The sequence below is a fragment of the Olea europaea genome, chromosome 23 (assembly GCF_002742605.1).
Source record: "Olea europaea var. sylvestris chromosome 23, O_europaea_v1, whole genome shotgun sequence".
Taxonomy (NCBI): Eukaryota; Viridiplantae; Streptophyta; class Magnoliopsida; order Lamiales; family Oleaceae; genus Olea; species Olea europaea.
In genome coordinates this window covers 10,496-29,876 of record NC_036259.1, presented here as the reverse complement: position 1 = coordinate 29,876, position 19,381 = coordinate 10,496, and the positions used below count along the sequence as shown (strand labels likewise).

At 41.2% G+C, this 19,381-nt stretch overlaps 1 protein-coding gene across 12 annotated transcripts in view; it reads right to left on the bottom strand.

Annotated features, from left to right (window-relative positions):
- Positions 1 to 14,781: 14,781 nt before the first annotated feature.
- The window catches only part of LOC111372034 (protein MEI2-like 5), an 8,554-nt gene continuing 3,954 nt past the window's right edge, over positions 14,782 to 19,381 (bottom strand). For 7 of the 12 annotated variants that reach the window (XM_022994173.1, XM_022994181.1, XM_022994183.1 and 4 more), the window contains 10 exons: positions 19,103 to 19,261; positions 18,902 to 19,018; positions 18,616 to 18,767; positions 17,767 to 17,858; positions 17,290 to 17,695; positions 16,636 to 17,223; positions 16,464 to 16,548; positions 16,302 to 16,370; positions 15,894 to 16,073; positions 14,782 to 15,370 (listed from right to left, as the gene is read on the bottom strand). In XM_022994173.1, coding sequence (XP_022849941.1) covers positions 15,269 to 15,370; positions 15,894 to 16,073; positions 16,302 to 16,370; positions 16,464 to 16,548; positions 16,636 to 17,223; positions 17,290 to 17,695; positions 17,767 to 17,858; positions 18,616 to 18,767; positions 18,902 to 19,018; positions 19,103 to 19,261 — 1,950 coding nt within the window. In that variant the 3' untranslated portion in view covers positions 14,782 to 15,268. The remainder of the gene's footprint in view (positions 15,371 to 15,893; positions 16,074 to 16,301; positions 16,371 to 16,463; positions 16,549 to 16,635; positions 17,224 to 17,289; positions 17,696 to 17,766; positions 17,859 to 18,615; positions 18,768 to 18,901; positions 19,019 to 19,102; positions 19,262 to 19,381) is intronic. The other 5 variants (XM_022994175.1, XM_022994177.1, XM_022994176.1 and 2 more) reach the window with 5 other exon arrangements.

Sequence of the window (19,381 nt, the reverse complement as noted above, 5' to 3'; positions counted from 1 at the left end):
AATATCAATAAAATCTTACATGATATGATATGGACCAATATAAACTTCAAAGCGTTCCTTGCATAACACAAGAATTAAGAAATGGCATTGAGTTCTGGCTCTGGAATTGTTCTTACATTTTTGTTGTTTTTTCGTGTTTCCTTTAGCACCGAAATTCTTCGACGTGATGAACTATGGTGCAGTAGCAGATGGAAAGTCTGATAATTCTTCGCACAAAAAAACTGGTAAAAACTTGGTTACCAGTGGTATATGGGGTGAACAGTATTAGAAACAAGATCTTAATACGGTTATTATTGAATTTGATTAGTTTGGTATTTCATGTGAATATGGTGGGAGAAGAGTAGGGTTTTAATCCCTCAAGAAACGTTTTTGTTGGGATCTGTGACCTTCCAAGGAGGGTGCAAGGATTCCATGACCTTTTTAACTAAAGGGACTCTTAGGGCCCCGATCGATAGTTCCAAGTTATTCACTAACACATTGGATTGGTTTTCAGTATCTCGGCGATTTGGCTGTGAAAGGTGGTGGATCTTTCGATCGATGGCCAAGGATCTGCTGCTTGGGGTTTTGTTTTTTAATTCACAATGTCCACCTCCACCAGTTGTAAGTAAATGATTCACATAATTTTGATCTTCAATAATTGTTCATCTAAGGTTATTGAATTCCTTTGCATTCATGAATTCTCTTCGGAGATTGAGGTTCGACTTTGTGAACAATACAAGAATCCATCATTTACGATCAATCAACAGCAAAAATGCTCGTTTCAACATTTTTGCTTGCAATAATGTGAACATTTTCCATGTTAAAATAATTGCACCAGTCGATTGACACCCCTAACACCAACTGTATCCACATCGGTAGCTCAAGCAAAATCCGGATCTGTCGGTTGATATCGCGAAAATATTTTCATTTAAAATACCGCAAGTGCATGGTTCATTAACAAATAGTAAAATGAATTTTGAGTCCAAGTATCGTACCCACAGAGATTGTACTAGTTCTAGTTCGAATTAATTTAGCCTTAACCGAAACAATATAAATTGTGATTTTTTCTAAAACTAAATTGTAATTAAATAATCTACTTGTGAATGCAAGACCCAACTTTACTAAAATCAATGCAACGTTATAATGAATGCAAGTTTGATAAAAATATAATGATAAAAAAAGTATTAGGATCCTAAATTCCCTTATATAAATTCCTTTTAACTCCATACCTTTGAATTTGATAACATGATTCAATGGAAAAATTCATATTTTTAAAATTGTTTAATAATCTCTCTCGACTAGAATTAAGCTTATCCTTATATGTGACCCAACTATATTTTTATGACGGAAGCGCGTACAAGAATGCTTTAAGGATTCGTGAATACTTAAAGATCACATAGAACATATAATTATTTCTGTTGACTACCGAGCTTCGATCTAACAAAAACAATTTGCTAAACCCACCACAAGCAGATGTGAGTACGGTCACTGCTCCCAGATCGGACTAGCCCGCCATTATCTCAGGAAAACATCATGATTACCTCCTGTCATATCACCCTATCAATCATATATACTTGCCACAAGTGACGTCATCTCCGCCCAAAACCGCCAATTCGAAGCCATGATTCTCAAACCCCTTGCAGGTCATCATTATCTGGGGAAAACATTAACACATGGCCACCTACTTCGTCGACCAATCACAGGAGAATTCGACGACCCGAGTTTCGAGATCAGTACTGTAGCTGATTTGACTGATTTGATGTAATTTCGGATCGAGTCATGTATAAATAGTAGGGCAGAAATCTTGTAAAGGGCAAGTGAATTCATGTAAAAGCTCATGGCACAATTACACTTTCTCAACATATTTTGTGGTTTATTTCAATAATAAATTCTCATTTTTCTTAAAGTTGGCTTAAAATTAGCTTTGCTAATTTTGACGTCAACAGTTGGCGCTAGAAGGAGGGCCCCCAATTGTGAAAAATAGTCTCATTCTCCCCACAAAATCCTAGAGCCATAAGTCATAGCTCAAGTTCTAGAAACACATCTCACACCCACCCTCATGAAATGAATACTCCACCAAGTTCTCCGAGACGACAGACCCTTAGATGATCGCCATGAGGGAAGCCCTGGAAAAACTGACAAATGCAGTGGGACGATTGGAAAGGAGTCAAGCCCACTTATACTCACTAGATATCGAGGCAGAATCCCCTACGAGAACAAGAGCAAGACGTCCCCCCACCAAGAGGACTCTCCACTTTTCAAGAGGAGAATTCTCAAGAAGCCGAACTGATGAAGTCAGGAGTAAGGATCCCGGGGAGAGGAGGATTGACAGTGTGTTCGACAAACTGGGGGCCCAGCACTCGCTAACTCCTATGCGAGGACAAATTGACCCCGACCTTAAACGTCCTCTGGAGTAGACAGAACCCGAGTTGAGCTCGCTGAAAAGATGCATAGCTGACTTGGAGGCTAAAAACAAAGGTGGCACTGAAGATTATCTCACCAATCGACATTCCCCCTTTACCGAGGATATCCTCATGGAACCATTACCTGAAAAATTGAAAATCCCCCAAATGGCTGCATACGAAGGGAATGGTGATCCCCTCAACCACCTTGACAAATACACCTTGTGGATGGAACTGCAAGGGGCAAGCAACGCAAGTATGTGTCGGGCATTCCCCCTGACTGTGGGAGACAAAGCTCAGAGATGGTTTAGGAGACTGCACCAGAGGTCGGTAAAAAATTGAAATGATCTGGCCACGACATTCTTGACCCAGTTCATGGGCTCCAAGGTCAGAACCACACCTAAAGAATGGCTAGTAAGCATCAAACAGGGAAGAAGTAAATCCCTCAAAAGCTATTTGAGCAGATTCAACAAGCAATCTATGGAAGTGGAAAAAATATCTGACGACGCAACACTCATGACCGTACTAGCAGGACTTAGGTCCACAACGAGATTCTGGTGGTTAGTACATGAGGACGGCCTAAGAACTTATCACGAGTTCTTGAACCAAGCTGAGAAATACATAAGTGCTGAAGAGGCAACCTCTGACCAAGAGGAAGCCAGATGCGAACCCGACCTCAGCAATACGGTGAAAGAAAAAAACCAAGCGGCATTCCTTAGCCCAAAAGAAAGAAGGATATGATAGAAAGAGAACATCCTAAGACTCAGCCATACAAATTTCAAGAATACCACCCACTCAAAGTCTCCTTGGAAGAAGTATTTATGCAAACTAATGAAAAAGAGGCATTTCGCAGGCCTATGATCCGGAAGGACGGGCAGGCAAGAGACCACTAGGGACGATACTACCAATATCACAGGATGATGGGCCATGACACTGATAACTATCGAGAATTAAAAGAGGAAGTTGAGTCCTTAATTTGTAGAGGTCGATTACAGGAGTTTGATGCCAAATCGAAAGAAGTAGATCGACTTACGACGCAGCAATCGCTACTGCAGGGGTCTCCCGCACGAGCTCAGCAGACAGTCCCTAATCGTAATCCACCCCACGCGCCAAAATCAAAATGATGATGGAAGGAAATCAGTATATTGAGGGGTCTAGAAGGGCGAGACGAAGACAAGCCCGAACTATTAGAATCAAACCCCGTAGATCGGGAGAGACCCTGAATAGTTCTGGTTCACGGAGGAAGATTCTGAAAGAATCCTCCAAGACCAAAGTGACCCCCTAGTGGTCACAATGCCAGTTGCCGGAGTAAAAGTCCACCGGACATTGGTAGACAACGGAAGTTCAGTCAACATATTGTACTCACGAACTTTGAGGCAGTTGGAAATATCATAACACTACATCCAACCGTACTCAAGGAAACTACAGGGATTCTCTGGAGATCCTATTGAAGCTCAAGGTCAGATCATCCTTGTTGTAGAGCTGGGTGAAGCTCCTCGCCAAAGAAGGATCTTAGCAGATTTCATGGTGGTTGATTTGCCATCCAACTATAACGCAATATTGGGATGACCCATTTTGCACGAGCTAAAAGTTGCTACGTCAATTTATCATTATTGTATGAAATTCTCCACTCCTTATAGGACAGTAATTATCCGAGGGGATCAAGCTGGAGTAAGGGCGTGCAATGTCGACCTGCCGAGCCACAAGTTAACATGCTAAGGGGCAGGGCGAACACGCAAGCCAGGGAAGCTAGACTGAAGAGACCAATCATTGCGGATCTCTCTGAGATCGACATAACAGAGAAGCACCTCAAGAAAACCACAGATGAGGAATTGTCATTTGATGAAAAAGAGGCGGACCCATATCTTTACCTCGGAGTTCTGGTTATCTCGTTGCGTGTAGCTGGAGTAACCACCCCCAAAGTCTTAGTGGATACGGGAAGTGCTCTAAACATCCTCTTCAGCAACACCCTCAAATGGATGGGTATCCCTGCTAACTATCTCCAACCGTACTCAAATATGGTCATTGGATTAAGTGAAGCCCTGCTTCTGCCAAAGGATCGATCAAGCTCAAAGTTGAGTCAGGATCAGCACCCCAGAAGGTGAAGACGAACTCCAAGTTCGTAGTGTTCGATACTCCATCGCCTTATGATGTTGTAATGGGACAGCCCCTACTATTTAGCCTGAGAGCAGCAGTGTCCCCGCATCACTATTCAATCAAATTCCCCATACCCTATGGTGTGGGTAAAGTCAAAGGAAACAGGGAGCTCGTCGAAAGATGTCAATGGAAACCCTGCACCAGCCATCAACGCACCCCTCGGGAATATATATGGCCAATATATGGGAATTCGAGCTCATTCTACTAGACTCGCGGATCAAGATCGAAGGGGGAGAACTCATCAAAGAGCTAAAGGGAGTTCAAGTTTGTGCCGACGACCCATCAAAAGAGCTCAAAGTCAGGCGCGAGCTGCAACCCTCCACTCGAAGTGAAATTGTGGCCTTCTTTAGAGAAAACCTTGATGTCTTTGCCTGGAATCACGAGGACATGAGAAGGATAGATCCCACAATCGTCTGCCACAAATTATAGGTGGATCCCTTAGTTCGGCCAAAGCAACAAAAATGACGACCTCTGAACCCTGAAAGATATGAAGCACTCAACAAGGATGTGCAAAAATTATTGCACAACGGTTTCTTTCGCGAGGCAAAATACCCAAAGTGGGTCGCAAATTCGGTCCTCGTAAAAAAATACAATGGAGATTGGAGGGTATGCATAGACTTCACTGATCTCAACCACCATACCTTAAAGATAATTTTCCTTTACCAAGAATAGATCAAATGGTGGACGCCACTATGGGACACGAACTCCGAAGCTTCATGGACGCGTACTCCGAATATAACCATATACCGATGTACGGCCCAGATAAAAAACATACCTTGTTTGTAACTGATCGAGGTCTTTACTGCTACAGAGTAATGCCATTTGGTCACAAAAACGCTGTTTTGCCACTTATCAACGACTTGTGAATTCCATGCTTTTTCAGTAGATCGAAAAAACAATGGAAGTGTATGTTGATGACATGCTGGTCAAAAGCATCAAGGCCAAAGACCACTGTCGGTACCTGGCCGAGATGTTCGATATCTTGAGAAAGTATGGAATGGAGTTAAACTCGACGAAATGTGCCTTTGGGGTCAACTCTGGAAGGTTCCTAGGTTACATCGTAAACAATCGAGGAATTGAGGCAAATCCTGAAAAAAAATACAAGCTGTTATCCAAATGAAGTCTCCGACCAAACCCAAAGAGGTACAAAATTTAACCAAAATGATTGCCGTCCTCAGCCGGTTCGTCTCTAAGTCTACGGACCGATGCAAACCCTTCTTTGACACGTTACGAGGAGGAAAGAAGTTCAAATGGAACGAAAAATGCCAAAAAGTCTTTAACGAGTTAAAGAGATAACTAGCTCAGCCTCCGCTACTCTCAAAACCTAAGGCAGGCGAGGTCCTGTAGCTATATTTGTCTGTCTCAGAACATGCCATTAGTGTCGTTCTGACCTGAGAAGAGAATGGCGTTCAACGCCCAGTCTATTACGTAAGCAAAGCATTTCACGAAGACGAGCTCAGATACTCGCTCGTGAAAAAACTGGCATTCACCCTGCTGATATTAGTGCAAAAATTGAGGCCATATTTCTTGGAACACCCCATTGAAGTCCTCACCAACTCTCCATTGAGGCAAACATTTCAAAGACCCGACACTTCAGGTCGAATGGTAAAATGGGCAGTCGAGCTCGGACAATTCGACATAAAATACACACCTCGTTCCTCCATCAAGGGCCAAGCGTTCGCTGACTTTGTCTCTGAGTTCTGCAGCGTTCCAATGGAGGAACTACCAGAAGAAACCCCATGGGAACTTTATGTCGATGGTTCATCCACCGGAGATCGATCTGGGGCTGGTGTGGCATTAATCAGCCCTGAGCAATGCATATTCTGCGAAACCTTGCCATTTGACTTCAAAGTTTCAAATAATGAGGCCGAGTACGAAGCTCTCGTTGCCGGAATAAGGATGGCCTCAGGGTTGAGAATCTCCAACCTAATCATACATAGCGATTCCCAATTAGTCGTGAATCAGGTCAACGGCGTATATTAGGCGAAAGAAGAAAGAATGGACAATTACCTACGAGTTTTAAGGAAAGAACTTGAAAAATTCAACACCATCCAAGTCAAGCAGATTCCCCGATCTCAGAACCGCCACGCTGACGCGCTGGCCTGCCTAGCCACCGGTGAGGGAATCGAAGAATTCGACAGCATCTCCATGGGAAGAATATCCCTACCTGCCACCGAGCTGGCACAAGTGGTCTTTATGATGATAGATCCCAAACCAACTTGACAGGACGAGATCATCGCTTACCTAAAGACTGGGAAATGTCCCAAAAACTCGACAGAGACCAGAAAGCTCCGAATCAAGTCGGCCAGGTACACACTCATTGATAATGTCCTCTACAAGCTAGGATATTCTACGCCCTTATTAAGATGTTTGAATGAAGAAAAAGCGCAACACGCCCTGCGAGACGTTCACGAAGGAATATGTGAAAATCATTTCGGTTGGCTTTCATTAGCCCACAAGATCATACGACAAGGATACTTTTGGCCTACAATAAGACGTGATGCCCTCGAGTTTGTCAAAAGATGCAACAAGTGCCAGCGCCTCTCCCCATCATAAATATTCCACCGTGTAAACTGAACCTGATGACATCACCTTGGCCCTTTGCAAAATGGAGAGTCCAGCTAATTGAACCTATGCCCATTGGAAAAGGAGGCGTAAAATTCGCCATCGTTACAGTGGATTACTTTACTAAATAGGTCGAGGCAGAGCCACTTGCCAAGATCACCGAACAAAAAACAATCATTTTTTGTGGAAATCAATCATCTGTAGGTTCGGCATAACTCACTCCATCGTTACGAACAATGGAAAATAGTTCGACAACGCACAACTTTCAGATTTCTGTGAAGAGTTTGGCATCAAGAAAAATTTCTCAACGCCAAACTATCCGCAGGCAAAGGGCCAAGTCGAAGCCATTAACAAAATTATTAAGTACACATTGAAAGCAAAACTTAGCTTGTTTAAAGGAGGATGGGCCGATGAACTTTCCAGTGTGCCATGGTCATACAGCACCACTGCAAGGACTAGCATGGGAGAAACCCTGTTCTCACTGGCTTTCGGTGTAGAGGCTGTAATTCCACTTGAAGTTAACATTCTCTCGCTGCGCATAACTGATTACAACGAAAAAAGGAATCGCATAGCTCTTCGTACGGAACTCGACCTAGCCGAGGAGAAAATGAATAGCGGCGAACTAAAAAATGCCGTTTACAAGCAGCGAAACACCAAGTACTATAATCAAAAAGTACGAAAAAGAGAATTCGAAGTGAGATCCCTCGTCTTACGGAAGGTATTCCTCCCCACAAAGGACGACGGCAGCGGATGCTGGGTCCGAACTGGGAAGGTCACTATCTGATAACATAGATCCTGCTAAAAAGGGCATATGAACTGGAAAACTTGGGGGGGTAGACCTTTACCCCACCCTTGGAACGCTGAGCACCTTAAGCAGTACTATTAGTGAACGAAAAAAGTCCATGACATGTAAAGTCCGCTTGTAATGTCAATCACATCAATAAAAGGAACTCCCTATTTTGAACATTTTATTCAGCATTTCACCAAAATTCTCAAAAGCCCTGCTCCTCATGTAGGCCGATCTAAGGTTGTAAGGGCTGCGACACATAGTGAAAATTCCTCCTTATGAATTCTCAAAAGTCCTGCTCCTCACGCAGGCTGATCTAAGGTTGTAAGTGCTGACATTTAGTGAAAATTTCTCCTTATGAATTTTCAAAAGCCCTGCTCCTCACTCAGGACGAACTAAGGTTGTAAGTGTTGCTACACATAGTGAAAATTCTTCCTTAGAAATTCTCAAAAGCCCTACTCCTCTCGCAGGCCAATCTAAGGTCGTATGTACTACGACACTTAGTAGAAATTCCTCCTTAGAAATTCTCAGAAACCCTGCTCCTCACGCAGGCCGATCTAAGGTCATAAGTGCTACAACACTTATTTGGAATTCCTCCTTAGAAATTCTCAAAAGCCCTGCTCCTCACGCAGGCCGATCTAAGATCAATTGTGCTACAACATTTAGTGGAAATTCCTCCTTAGGAATTCTCAAAAGCTCTACTCCTCACGTAGGCCGATCTAAGGTCATAAGTGCTGCAACGCTTATTTGGAATTTCTCCTAAGAAATTCTCAAAAGTCCTGCTCCTCACGCAGGTCGATCTAAGGTCGTATGTGCTGCGACATTTAGTGGAAATTTCTCCTTAAGAATTCTCAAAAGCCCTACTCCTCACGTAGGCCGATCAAAGGTTGTAAGTACTGCAACACTTAGTGAAAATTCCTCCTTAGGAATTCTCAAAAGCCCTGCTCCTCACGCAGGCCGATCTAAGGTTATATGTGCTACGACACTTAGTGAAAATTCTCCTTAGAAATTCTCAAAAGCCTTGCCCATGCGTAGACCGATCTAAGGTCGTATGTGCTACGACACTTAGTGAAAATTCCTCATGAATTCTCAAAAGCCTTGCTCCTCACGTAGGCCTATTTAAGGTCATATGTGCTACGACTCTCAATGAAAATTTCTCCTTAAGAATTCTCAAAAGCCCTGCCCATACGTAGTCGATCTAAGGTCGTATGTGCTATGACACTTAGGGGAAATTCCTCCTTAGAAATTCTCAAAAGCCCTGCTCCTCACGCGGGCCGATCTAAGGTCGTATGTACTACGACAGTTAGTGAAAACTCTTTCTAAGCAATTCTCAAAAGTCCTGCCCATGTGCAGGCCGAGCTAAGGTCGTATGTGCGATGACACTTAGTGAAAATTCCTCCTAAGGAATTCTCCAAAGCACTGCAACATGCGCAGGCCGGAATAATCTCAGAAATCACTAAGGTAGTTCTTAATATTGATAAGCAAGCATATTAAAACGAACTTACTGCCAAAATAAACTATGCCATATTAAATCAAAAATGAAGTTGCAAAACATTATCCACAAACGTATTAAATAAAACCAAAATAAAATGGGTCTAGGCTTCTGGGGGATCCTGAGGAGCAGGGGTCATTTCTGGTGTATTCTTCTCAACTGGGGACACCCAATCTCTTGCCACTTCAGACAGCCTCCGAAGCTCCTCCTTCTGCTCCGTTAAAGCATCCTCCAAGAAGGTCGCGTCAAAATCCGGCCTCTTTTTCTGAATATGTTTCACTAGCTCTTCCAACATCACGACATAGGCGTCCTGGGCTAAAGCATCAAATTCAGGGGACTCCCTCCAAGTCTCCATCGCTGTGCTGGCCTTCGCCTCAGCCTCAGCCTCAGCCTCATCTACCTTTCGGCAGCCTCCCTGGCCCTTTCATTTGCCTCATGCATCTTCTGGACTGCCTCCACAACCTTAGCTCGCTCCTCCTTAAATTTTCTTTTCTCCTCTTCAGCCCGACCTCTGGCCTCTTCCTCCGAGGCCCTCAGAGCTATAGTCTCTCTCATAAATCTCTCCTCTTGATCGAGCCTGGAGTTCAGCTCAATTCCCATCTGGTTATGATTTTCTTTGTACTCCTTTTCCTTCAGAGCGAACTAAGCTTCTCAACCTCCATACTTTGGTAAAGGTTGAAGGGTTGATCCTAAGCCTCCATCAACTTGTCCAGCTCGAACTTCACTTGTTTTCCAAAACATCAAAAAGTCTCTAAGTCAATAAAATAGTCAAATAAAAAATCATAAAGCACAGCACAAACCAAGAATACCTTATCTGCGATGGCCATCATCTACAAGATGGATCGGTGACCGTGGAGTAGTGTAGTAACTAGGGCCTCGCCAATGGGCATCTCATTTAGATAACCCTGCTCTCTCTCACCTCAGCTCCTGGTGAACAAGTTTGCTGATTCCTGCAAAGGTGAGGTGAATGCAGCTGTCACCTCTCTAGGGGGAGATGAAACATAGAGATAGTTGAGAAGGATCTCTGGTCAGTTGCCCACCAAACTGTCTAAGCACAGCCGATGAAGGTCAGGGCACCCCTCCTGCGACCTAACTAAGCTGGTCCCAACTACGGAGGCTGCAACTGGAGCAGGAGAGGGAGGAGTTGGTGACGGCAGAGTGATGGCCACCATGGGAGAAGAACTCAGCAAAGGAACGGCCTCAAGTATGAGTGGAGTAGCCGACATGGAAGTTCGATTCCTCTTCAATGGAACCTCCTCTTCTACCTCTTGAGAACGGCTCTCTAACCAATCTGGAACATCCCTCTTTTTTGCCTTTGCTGACGCTTCAGCCTTGGCCGCTTTATACTCCAGCATCTCTGAGTTATGAGTTGAAATACAGAATAAAGCAGTTAAAAAAGAGTTGATACGAATGATTTTGATGCTGAGGGATCGGGATTTGCTTCTTCCCTAGGAACCTGCTTCGGCTACTTCAAATGCCCTACACACACACACACAAAACTCTGCTATTACTTGAGCTAGGGGAAGCAGAAGTAGATTCTGCGGGGACCGGCGAACTAGACGCTTGCACTTACACTAAATCAGCCTGGAATAAGTTCGAATTCGAAATCACAAATTTGCAAGACCTCTGCCTCTTTGGCAATGCCCTTATCACCTCAGCTCGTCGATGCGTGTCCTTGGTCAGGGTCTCCTTCTTGTAATCTGCAAACAAGGCAAAGGTCAGTACTACATCAATGCTCACCTCGTCAAAAGGTCAGATCATAAAAAAACTTACACAAAGAGTGGTAGAGCAGGGGAACCACATCCTCTCTGTTCACCTCGAAAGGGTGGAATTGCCACTCCCCAGACACGTAAAAGAACTCTTCCTTCCATTTTTTGATCGAGGAAGGAGTGTCCAGCACTAATGACCCTCCCCGATCCTCGGTCTAACGCTAGTATACCACCAACCGAAGTTCTTTCCATCCTCTTTGAATGTAAATAGTGAATTGAATTGTCGAACGCTCAGCTCAGGATTCCCCATCCTATCCCAGAGAATGAGGGCTGCAATTAAGGTTTGCTACCCACTGGGGCATAACGGCGTGGGAGCTATGCCTCAAGAAGAAAGAAACTTATGAACTACCCTTGAGAATGGTAGTCTAAGACCAGCCTGAAGTATGACCGAATTTAAAGCAACACATTCTTCTAGGGGATTGTCAGCTCAGTCAGAAGGTTCTGGTATAATCATTACTATCGAACTTGAAATCGCGTATTTAGCTCGCCAACTAGCTAACATGTCTGCCGTGACAACCGACCTGTAAGAACTTGCTTCCCACCTCTCAAGGATACCTCCCTCAACATCCCTAACGTCCCCAACCTCCCTCCCTGAGCCCTTACCACCAGATTCCATGACAGTACATCCTAGGTCCACTGGGTTAACTATGGAGATAGGGACAGGAGTAAAGATTTCTTTACAACTGGACGACAAGCTTGACGAAGAAGGAACAGATTCTTCCTACTGGTTTCCCCAGGAGTGTACTCTAGACTCGTCCGAACTCATATAAAGATCAAAATGAAAATACGAATAGGAAGGATGAAGAGAAAAAGCGAAGGAATACCTGGGAAATCAAAGGAAAGATGACCTCACTCAAAAGAAAGATAGGGCATATAGGGAATATCTTGCTACCTTAGAGAGAAAATTGCATAAAATAAAAAGGAAAAATGAAAGGCCAAAAGGGATTTAAAAGGAAGAGAAGTCAAAGAGTCTGAAATCAGACCGTCCATTCAAAAAAGGAGGAAAAGATCAAACGACAGAAAAGGCTAGGTAGTCTAAACGGTCTCTTCATGAAACTTCTCAAAGAAGCTGTCTAAAATGCCATATAGCTCATCCCTATAAAAAACGTGACACTTGGCACAATAATAATCGAACCCCTCGAAAAAAGGGTTCGATAAGATGGAAGGTCAGCTCCTCCTCACAGCAGAACTGACCTGGGGGGTGACTGTTGACCATTGAACTCCGATCTAACAAAAACAATTCGCTAAACCCACCACAGGCAGATGTGAGTTTGGTCACTGCTCCCAGATCGGACTTTTGCCTGCCATTATCTCAAGAAAATATCATGATTACCTCCTATCACATCACCCTATCAATCCTGTCACATCACCCTATCAATCATATACACTTGCAATAAGTGACGTCATCACCACCCAAAACTGCCAATCCAAAGCCATGATTCTCAAGCCCCTTGCAGGTCATCATTACCTGGGGAAAATATTGACACATGGCCACCTGCCTTGTCGACCAATCACAAGAGAATTCGACGACCCGAGTTTCGAGTTCGGTACTGTAGCTAATTTGATGTAATTTCAACTGGAGCCATGTATAAATAGTAGGGCAGAAATCTTGTAAAAGGCAAGTGAATTCATGTAAAAGCTCATGGCACAATTACACTTTCTTAACATATTTTGTGGTTTCTTTCAATAATAAATTTTCATTTTTCTTAAAGTTGGCATAAAATTAGCCTTGCTAATTTTGACGTCAACAACTTCTATCATATATCAGATTCTATGACAATTGACACTTTATCTAACTTATTTTTAGTCTTTAGAAGATAAAACAAGCCATAACACTTATACAACCATTGCACATATAATCGTAGAGAATAACAAACCCAAATCAATTATTTGAAATTAAAAACGTGTTGTGATGTTAAAAAATAAATAAAATCAAGAGTTAAAAGTTCATGATACAAGATTCATCGTAATCCTAATACTAAATTACTTTAACCTAACATATTGCGGAGAAGAAAATAAAATAAATAAAAATTGTTCATCACCCGAAATTCCTGAATTTGATCTTTGGATTTCTTACATTTGATCTTGTGCTCTCTGTCTCTTTTTGTAAATAATTGTCCCACCTTCTTTAGAGTTAATATCTTCTATTTATATGTCTCTCACAAGTCTCCAAAAAGTCTAGAAATTGACCCAGGATGAAGAGTTCTTGTTGGAAAAGAATTCAAAACAAAAAGGACTCTTGTTGCGATCGGCCTAGTAGGCAAGGCAGGTGCCCAATTAAAAATCGGGCGACCAATTGGGCACATGGATTCATCCCTGCTTTCGAAACTTCAATTCGGGCGACCGCCCGACTATTTTCCCTTTTTTTGGGGGTGGGGGAGGGGGGGTAGGTAACTTTCAAAATTCTCTTTTTAGTCTTTTTCTTCATACTTTCTTCTCTTTTGGTCTTCCACTACAAATTAGTTTTATCGTTTAACTTATTCTCATGGGCACATTAATCCCCAACCTCCCATCCAATCATCAATTCATCCCTCTTTCTTTTTCAATTGCATATGAACAGGTCCAAAACTTAAACAAGAGAAATTCAACCTAAGTTAAGTAAAATTTAACACTTTGACAACATTCAAACTTAGTAATTGGCTCGAATAAGTGCACAAAATGCAGTTATTGGTTAACTATTGGAATCGACGATGATTGCGTAGCCATGGTTGCTAACAATCAAAATATCAACGTATCTGATGTTTTTTGTGGGCCGGGACATGGCATCAGTATTGGAAGCCTTGGAAGAGACCATGAGAGGGATTATATGAGCACAAGAAATTGCACCTTTACCGGGACTGGAAAAGGTGTAAGAATCAAAACATGGACACCATCTTTAAACAGTTTGGCTTCTAATATGAGATTTGAGGACATTGTCATGCAAAATGCCAGAAACCCTATTGTTATTCTTCAACAATATTGCCTTCGTCCCCCTTGCACTCCCGAGGGAAGAACAAATTCCCAATTTTAAAAGAACTAATCAGGGACACTTGAGGACTCAAAAATCCAATTTTAAAAGTTGGGACGAAAAGCCTTGAGGGTCTAGATTCTGGGTTCTCCGTACATTATATACATCATTTTCCTTGTGAAAACACAAGTCTAAACAGCTGAAACCAGCGTGCGCGGAACCAAAAAATTTGTTCAGTATGGACATAATTTAACCAATGTCGAACATTGTATTTTGATCATGAATTTAATTATGATAAAACTATAAAACAAAATCATGGATTTAAACCTAAAAATAAAACCCATGTAAATTAAAACATATTTTTATTCCACCTCCCCTGTTGCTTTAAAAATAATAATAATAATAATAAATAAAAATAAAATTGGGCCTAAAATTTCAGTGCGGGCATGTCAACGTGGCTCCACCACTGGAAACCAGTCCATGGTGACTAGATCAACGTATTATTATTTTAAGAAATATAAACAGTTGGATTTTTTTTTATTTTTTTTTTTAACATAAGACGTACCACGTATCTCCAAGAAGACGCTCAGTTTGTAAGAAGCTTCATTCTTAGCTAGCATGAATTGTACAAAAACAGAATACGAGCAATTGTAAAGAGAGCCAGAATTTATAAGGTAAACCGGTAAGGATCAAAAGAAGTCATGCAAATTCATATCACATACACAGTTTCCTGTGTACAAAATCAGAATTCACAGGCCTTTTTGTAGTTCCCTTCTATACATATTTCTGACCCTCCCCAGCTCTATAAACTACTATACATTTAGTAAGACTGCTAAGCAGTCGTGAGAACTGGACCAAAAAATGGAGCAAAATAAAAAGGAGAGAACTTCACATATCAGTTGATGCTAAACTTCACTCTAATTACCTCGCCCTGTTAAAATCATTTGCCGGTGTGCATATAAACAGAACACTCCCTTTGCCCTGTCAAATGTTTCTTCCAAGATAATACGGAGTATCCATGTTGAAAAGCAGACACTCCAGTAATATCATTCCAGTTCACAGGTAATACAATAAACTACGACATAAAAGCTGTACGAGAGTTAGCATTTACTGTCCACCAATTCTAGTTTGGAGTCATCCACTTTAAGGGAGTGGTCCACTTTTCTCCAGCTACTCATCTGGATTACTCTTTGGGCTGTCCAGAGAATCCCCAACATAAGTTCCATCAGGCTGACGTATGAAGATGTTCAGGTTACTAGTATGTCTAGGTTCCTGAGAGACGCAAAAATCCTTTTAAATCAGATCACCAAATGGCAAGAGAAATTAAAAAATAATAATAATAATGGAAAGATAAATATTTAGTGTTCAACCAGAGGTTCATAGATTTTATATTATTCTTGAAAAACTAAAATGTAATGTAATAAAATAATAGGAAAAGCCACCAAAACTTTTTCCTTCAGATACAGTTTGAGAAATAATTGGTCAATAAAACTCTAACTAGAAAACATGACAAAATTTATTAGTAGGACAAATTTTTACTCACTTTACTTTTACTTAGTTAGAAAATGATAGATCTCAACATTATTAAGCCCCTGTTTGATGGGAATTAAAATCAAATTTTAGTACATTTTGATAAAAATTGATGACATATGTGGTTGAAAAGTTGTGAATCCTTTGAAATATGAGGTTAAAATTAACTGTTGACTTTGACTTAAATTAAAATATAGATTTTAATCCTATCAAACAGGTGCTAAGTCATGAAGTGTGAAAAAAGATTGTAACTAGTTTCACATACCAGATCTTTGATCCCTTGGCCCTCTAACTGGAAGAGAATTGGTCGGCACCGTTTGTCTTCATTCATTAAACTTGAATTTTGGAAATGTGAAACAAGAGCCGCCTGTCCCTGGATTCTCGCATATGCCAGAGAGGCAACCTTTTCGCTATTGAACTTTTCCCATTTCTTTCCATTAAATGCCTGCACAGATTTACAAGAGACAAGTCCATTTGTCACTGAACAGATTTCCGGAGTTTTCAATAAATAAAATCTATGATTATGTGGCTTGTGAGGGTGATTAGAGAATAGCAATTGTAAAATGTTCCCAAGCTTTAACATTAGTTGCTCTCATATTTTAGTATCCTGAGGTGATATGATATCTAATAGAGATGACCCAAAAGTAAAGGTACAAAGGAAAGAAACTCGAACCTCGTAGAAGGTGATGATGTGTGAAGAAGACACCATGTTGATGAAAGCATACCCCACATTGCACTTATTCTAGGCAGTAGGAGTTGAGGGTATTGAGTTCACACAGTGTATAATTTTGAGTTAAGCACAAAAGTATATAACTGTCCTCTACAGTAAACTCACCTTAAAATCAATTGGCAGATAGAGGAAATCATATGTACCCTTGTGAGTTTCATCAATAGCCGTAAGTAGCATCTTTGAGGTGTACCTTCAAATAAAGAAAATAAAAATGCAGCAGGAATCCACAGTTTCAAAAAAAAAAAAAATGGATATTTAAATTGTTATCAGTTCATACTTGTTGGGGATATTTTTAATCATCAAAGTAGTCCTATTATCTTCCCCATTGATGATCTTTTCCAAATCAAGTTGATACTGCCTTCTGTCTTCCATCTGGCTTCCACTGTCAGCTCTTCTATTTCGATAGCAGTCCATCAATCCATCAGTTGCAGTTGCTCCCATGCCTCCATAAGAACCAGTTCCGAAAAACATGGGAGAATTTCTGGACATTGGCATCATCCTGGAACTCGGAGAACTACCTTCAGAAAAATTTCCTGTAAAAGCAACGCCCATGTTCAGAGCCCCCTGGGCAACCATATTCATGGCATGATTCCCACTGTTGCGACCTAAGTTTGTGGCTCCAATTGCAGCTCGACTTATTTGGGATGATTCTTGTGAGACTGTAGAAAAACCAAAATTGCTTTCTAGTTGAATACCAGATGGAGCGGATCCAACGTGATGTGAACCCAGAAATGAGCCATGCCCGCTGTGATAAGGATAACCAGTTCTTTGTCCAGTGGATGAAAACGTAGGTCCCTTCAAGGATGATGACCAAGCAGAATTCATGTGCTCTGATGGAACTTTTGGCATGTTGGATTGGACACTACTGTGCAGGATTAAAGAATAAAAAGTTGAAATGTTGTTTCTTATCCTCTAAAGTGTAGTTCAGTACCTGTACCGAACATACCTGGAGTGAATAGTAGGACTTCCCCATAGAAACTGAGGACCAGAAAGCGTCCCAATGCTAGATGACTTTGAATCACCAAATGATGACACGGGTCCAGGACTTGAACTGAATGTAGAATCAGGAACAGAAAAATGCTGCTGATAAGTTGCTCCTTGTTCTGCATTAGCCTTAGTAATTAACTGCATATGGCTTATCCTTCCAGGGTCTTTACCAATTGGTGCAATCTTCACGGGATTTGAGACCTGGGATGGAAGGATAGAGGCCAAGCCAGGCAAGTGATTACTTCCAACAGGGCTGAGGTTCCCTAAAACAGGTGACCGACTAAAATCAGGAAATGAATTGTGATCGACTGGACTCCCAAAATTTGCCCAGCTACCTGCAAGTGCAAACACTGGTGCCATGATTATAGACATAAAATCAGCAAGTGCTCGCCATTTTAATGTAGATCATCCATCAATGTACCTGGAGGAGAGTTGGTTACAGGTGAACCAACTTGATGGTGGAAAGGTCGAGATTCATCTTGTTCTCGCTCTTGATTCAGTTGCAGCATTAAGCTATACAAGAAAAGAACAAACAACTCATTGGTTGCCCTTTCAACTAGAACATGACTTGCATTGAACTAACTATCCAAGTGATATGAAGTGTGATAAAAAGATGGAACCTAATTGACCGAGGAAAAAAAGATAAGCCAACAGTAGCAAATGCTGTATCAAACTTTATTTGAAAAATTGATGATTTTTAGGGGACAAAGTCCAAGGACTTGGGAGATAATTCTTCCACCTAGATCCCTAAAAATGACGGGCATGAATGGAGCAAACTTTTTGTGTAATCCAAGCTACCAACATAAAAAATCCAGCTACATATCAAGATTGCAGTACTGTGACGAGTATGTTCAACAGCCAGTTAAAAAAAAAATATATATATATATATATATATTGTGCAGTCTGATGCCATGGAAAGCATTCTTTTCCAAACAGATATTGAGCTTCAGCAAAGCTAAATGCATCTGCTATTTAATGATTTTCACATTTTTTCAATTAAAATACAAATGACAAGACCCAATTTATGATACTTCCTCTTATCCCAGTTACATTATATTTAAGAAAAGAAGAGTAACACGTGGACGTTGACAGCGACCATTTATTATGCATGTAAATTAACAAATAAGTAAATAAAAAGAATAATGACAGGAAGTTGTGTAATTAATTGTCCACACAAAAAATAAATAAATAAAATACAAACAGAAAAGCAGGAAAACGACATGAGAAAACAGGTTCACTCCGACATCAGCATTTAAAATATGAAATGTACCTCCGACGAGCTCCACCAGGCCGGCTAGGTTCAAGTTTTATACGCTTCCCAGCGATATCACTTCTATTTAAAGCCTTCAGAGCTGCATCTGCAGCTCTAACATCATAAAACTCAATGAACTTGTGATGTCGTTTGTGGGGTGTTTCCCTGATCTACATTTTGTAAAAAGGAAAACTAATGCAGCTCAGCCAACAGAAGATGAGGAATTCCTAGGGAAGCTACAATATAAATAAATAAATGCAACAGAAATAACAATGACAACCAGATAAGTGTAACAAATTCTCACCTCCTTAACTTCTCCATAAGCCCCAAATATTAGGTGGAGGTCATCGTTGGACACTGATGCATCCAAATTGAAGACCACAAGAGTTCCTTGGTTAACATCTTTCTCCGATGGGTTATCCTGGATGTAGCAAGAAATAATATCAAATAGGTGCTCATCCATTCAACAGTTTCATTATTAAAGAAGGGATATCTTGGTTCAGACCTTGGGAATTGAAAAATGAATATCAAGTTTTCTTCGTCTTAAGGGCTTGTTTTGCAATGCCCGCATTGCAGTGCGAGCAGCTCTGATATCATAGTAAGATATCATCACAAATCCTCTGTGCTTACATGTGGTATAGAGAGTTCTGATATCTCCATATTGCTATTAGGAAGAAATTGAAAAATATAGTTGGTATTTGCATTCGAATATCAAAAACAGATACTTCTGCATCCCCAAAAGAAGGAAAGATGGTACTAAACTACTAATAACTCATGAAAAGGG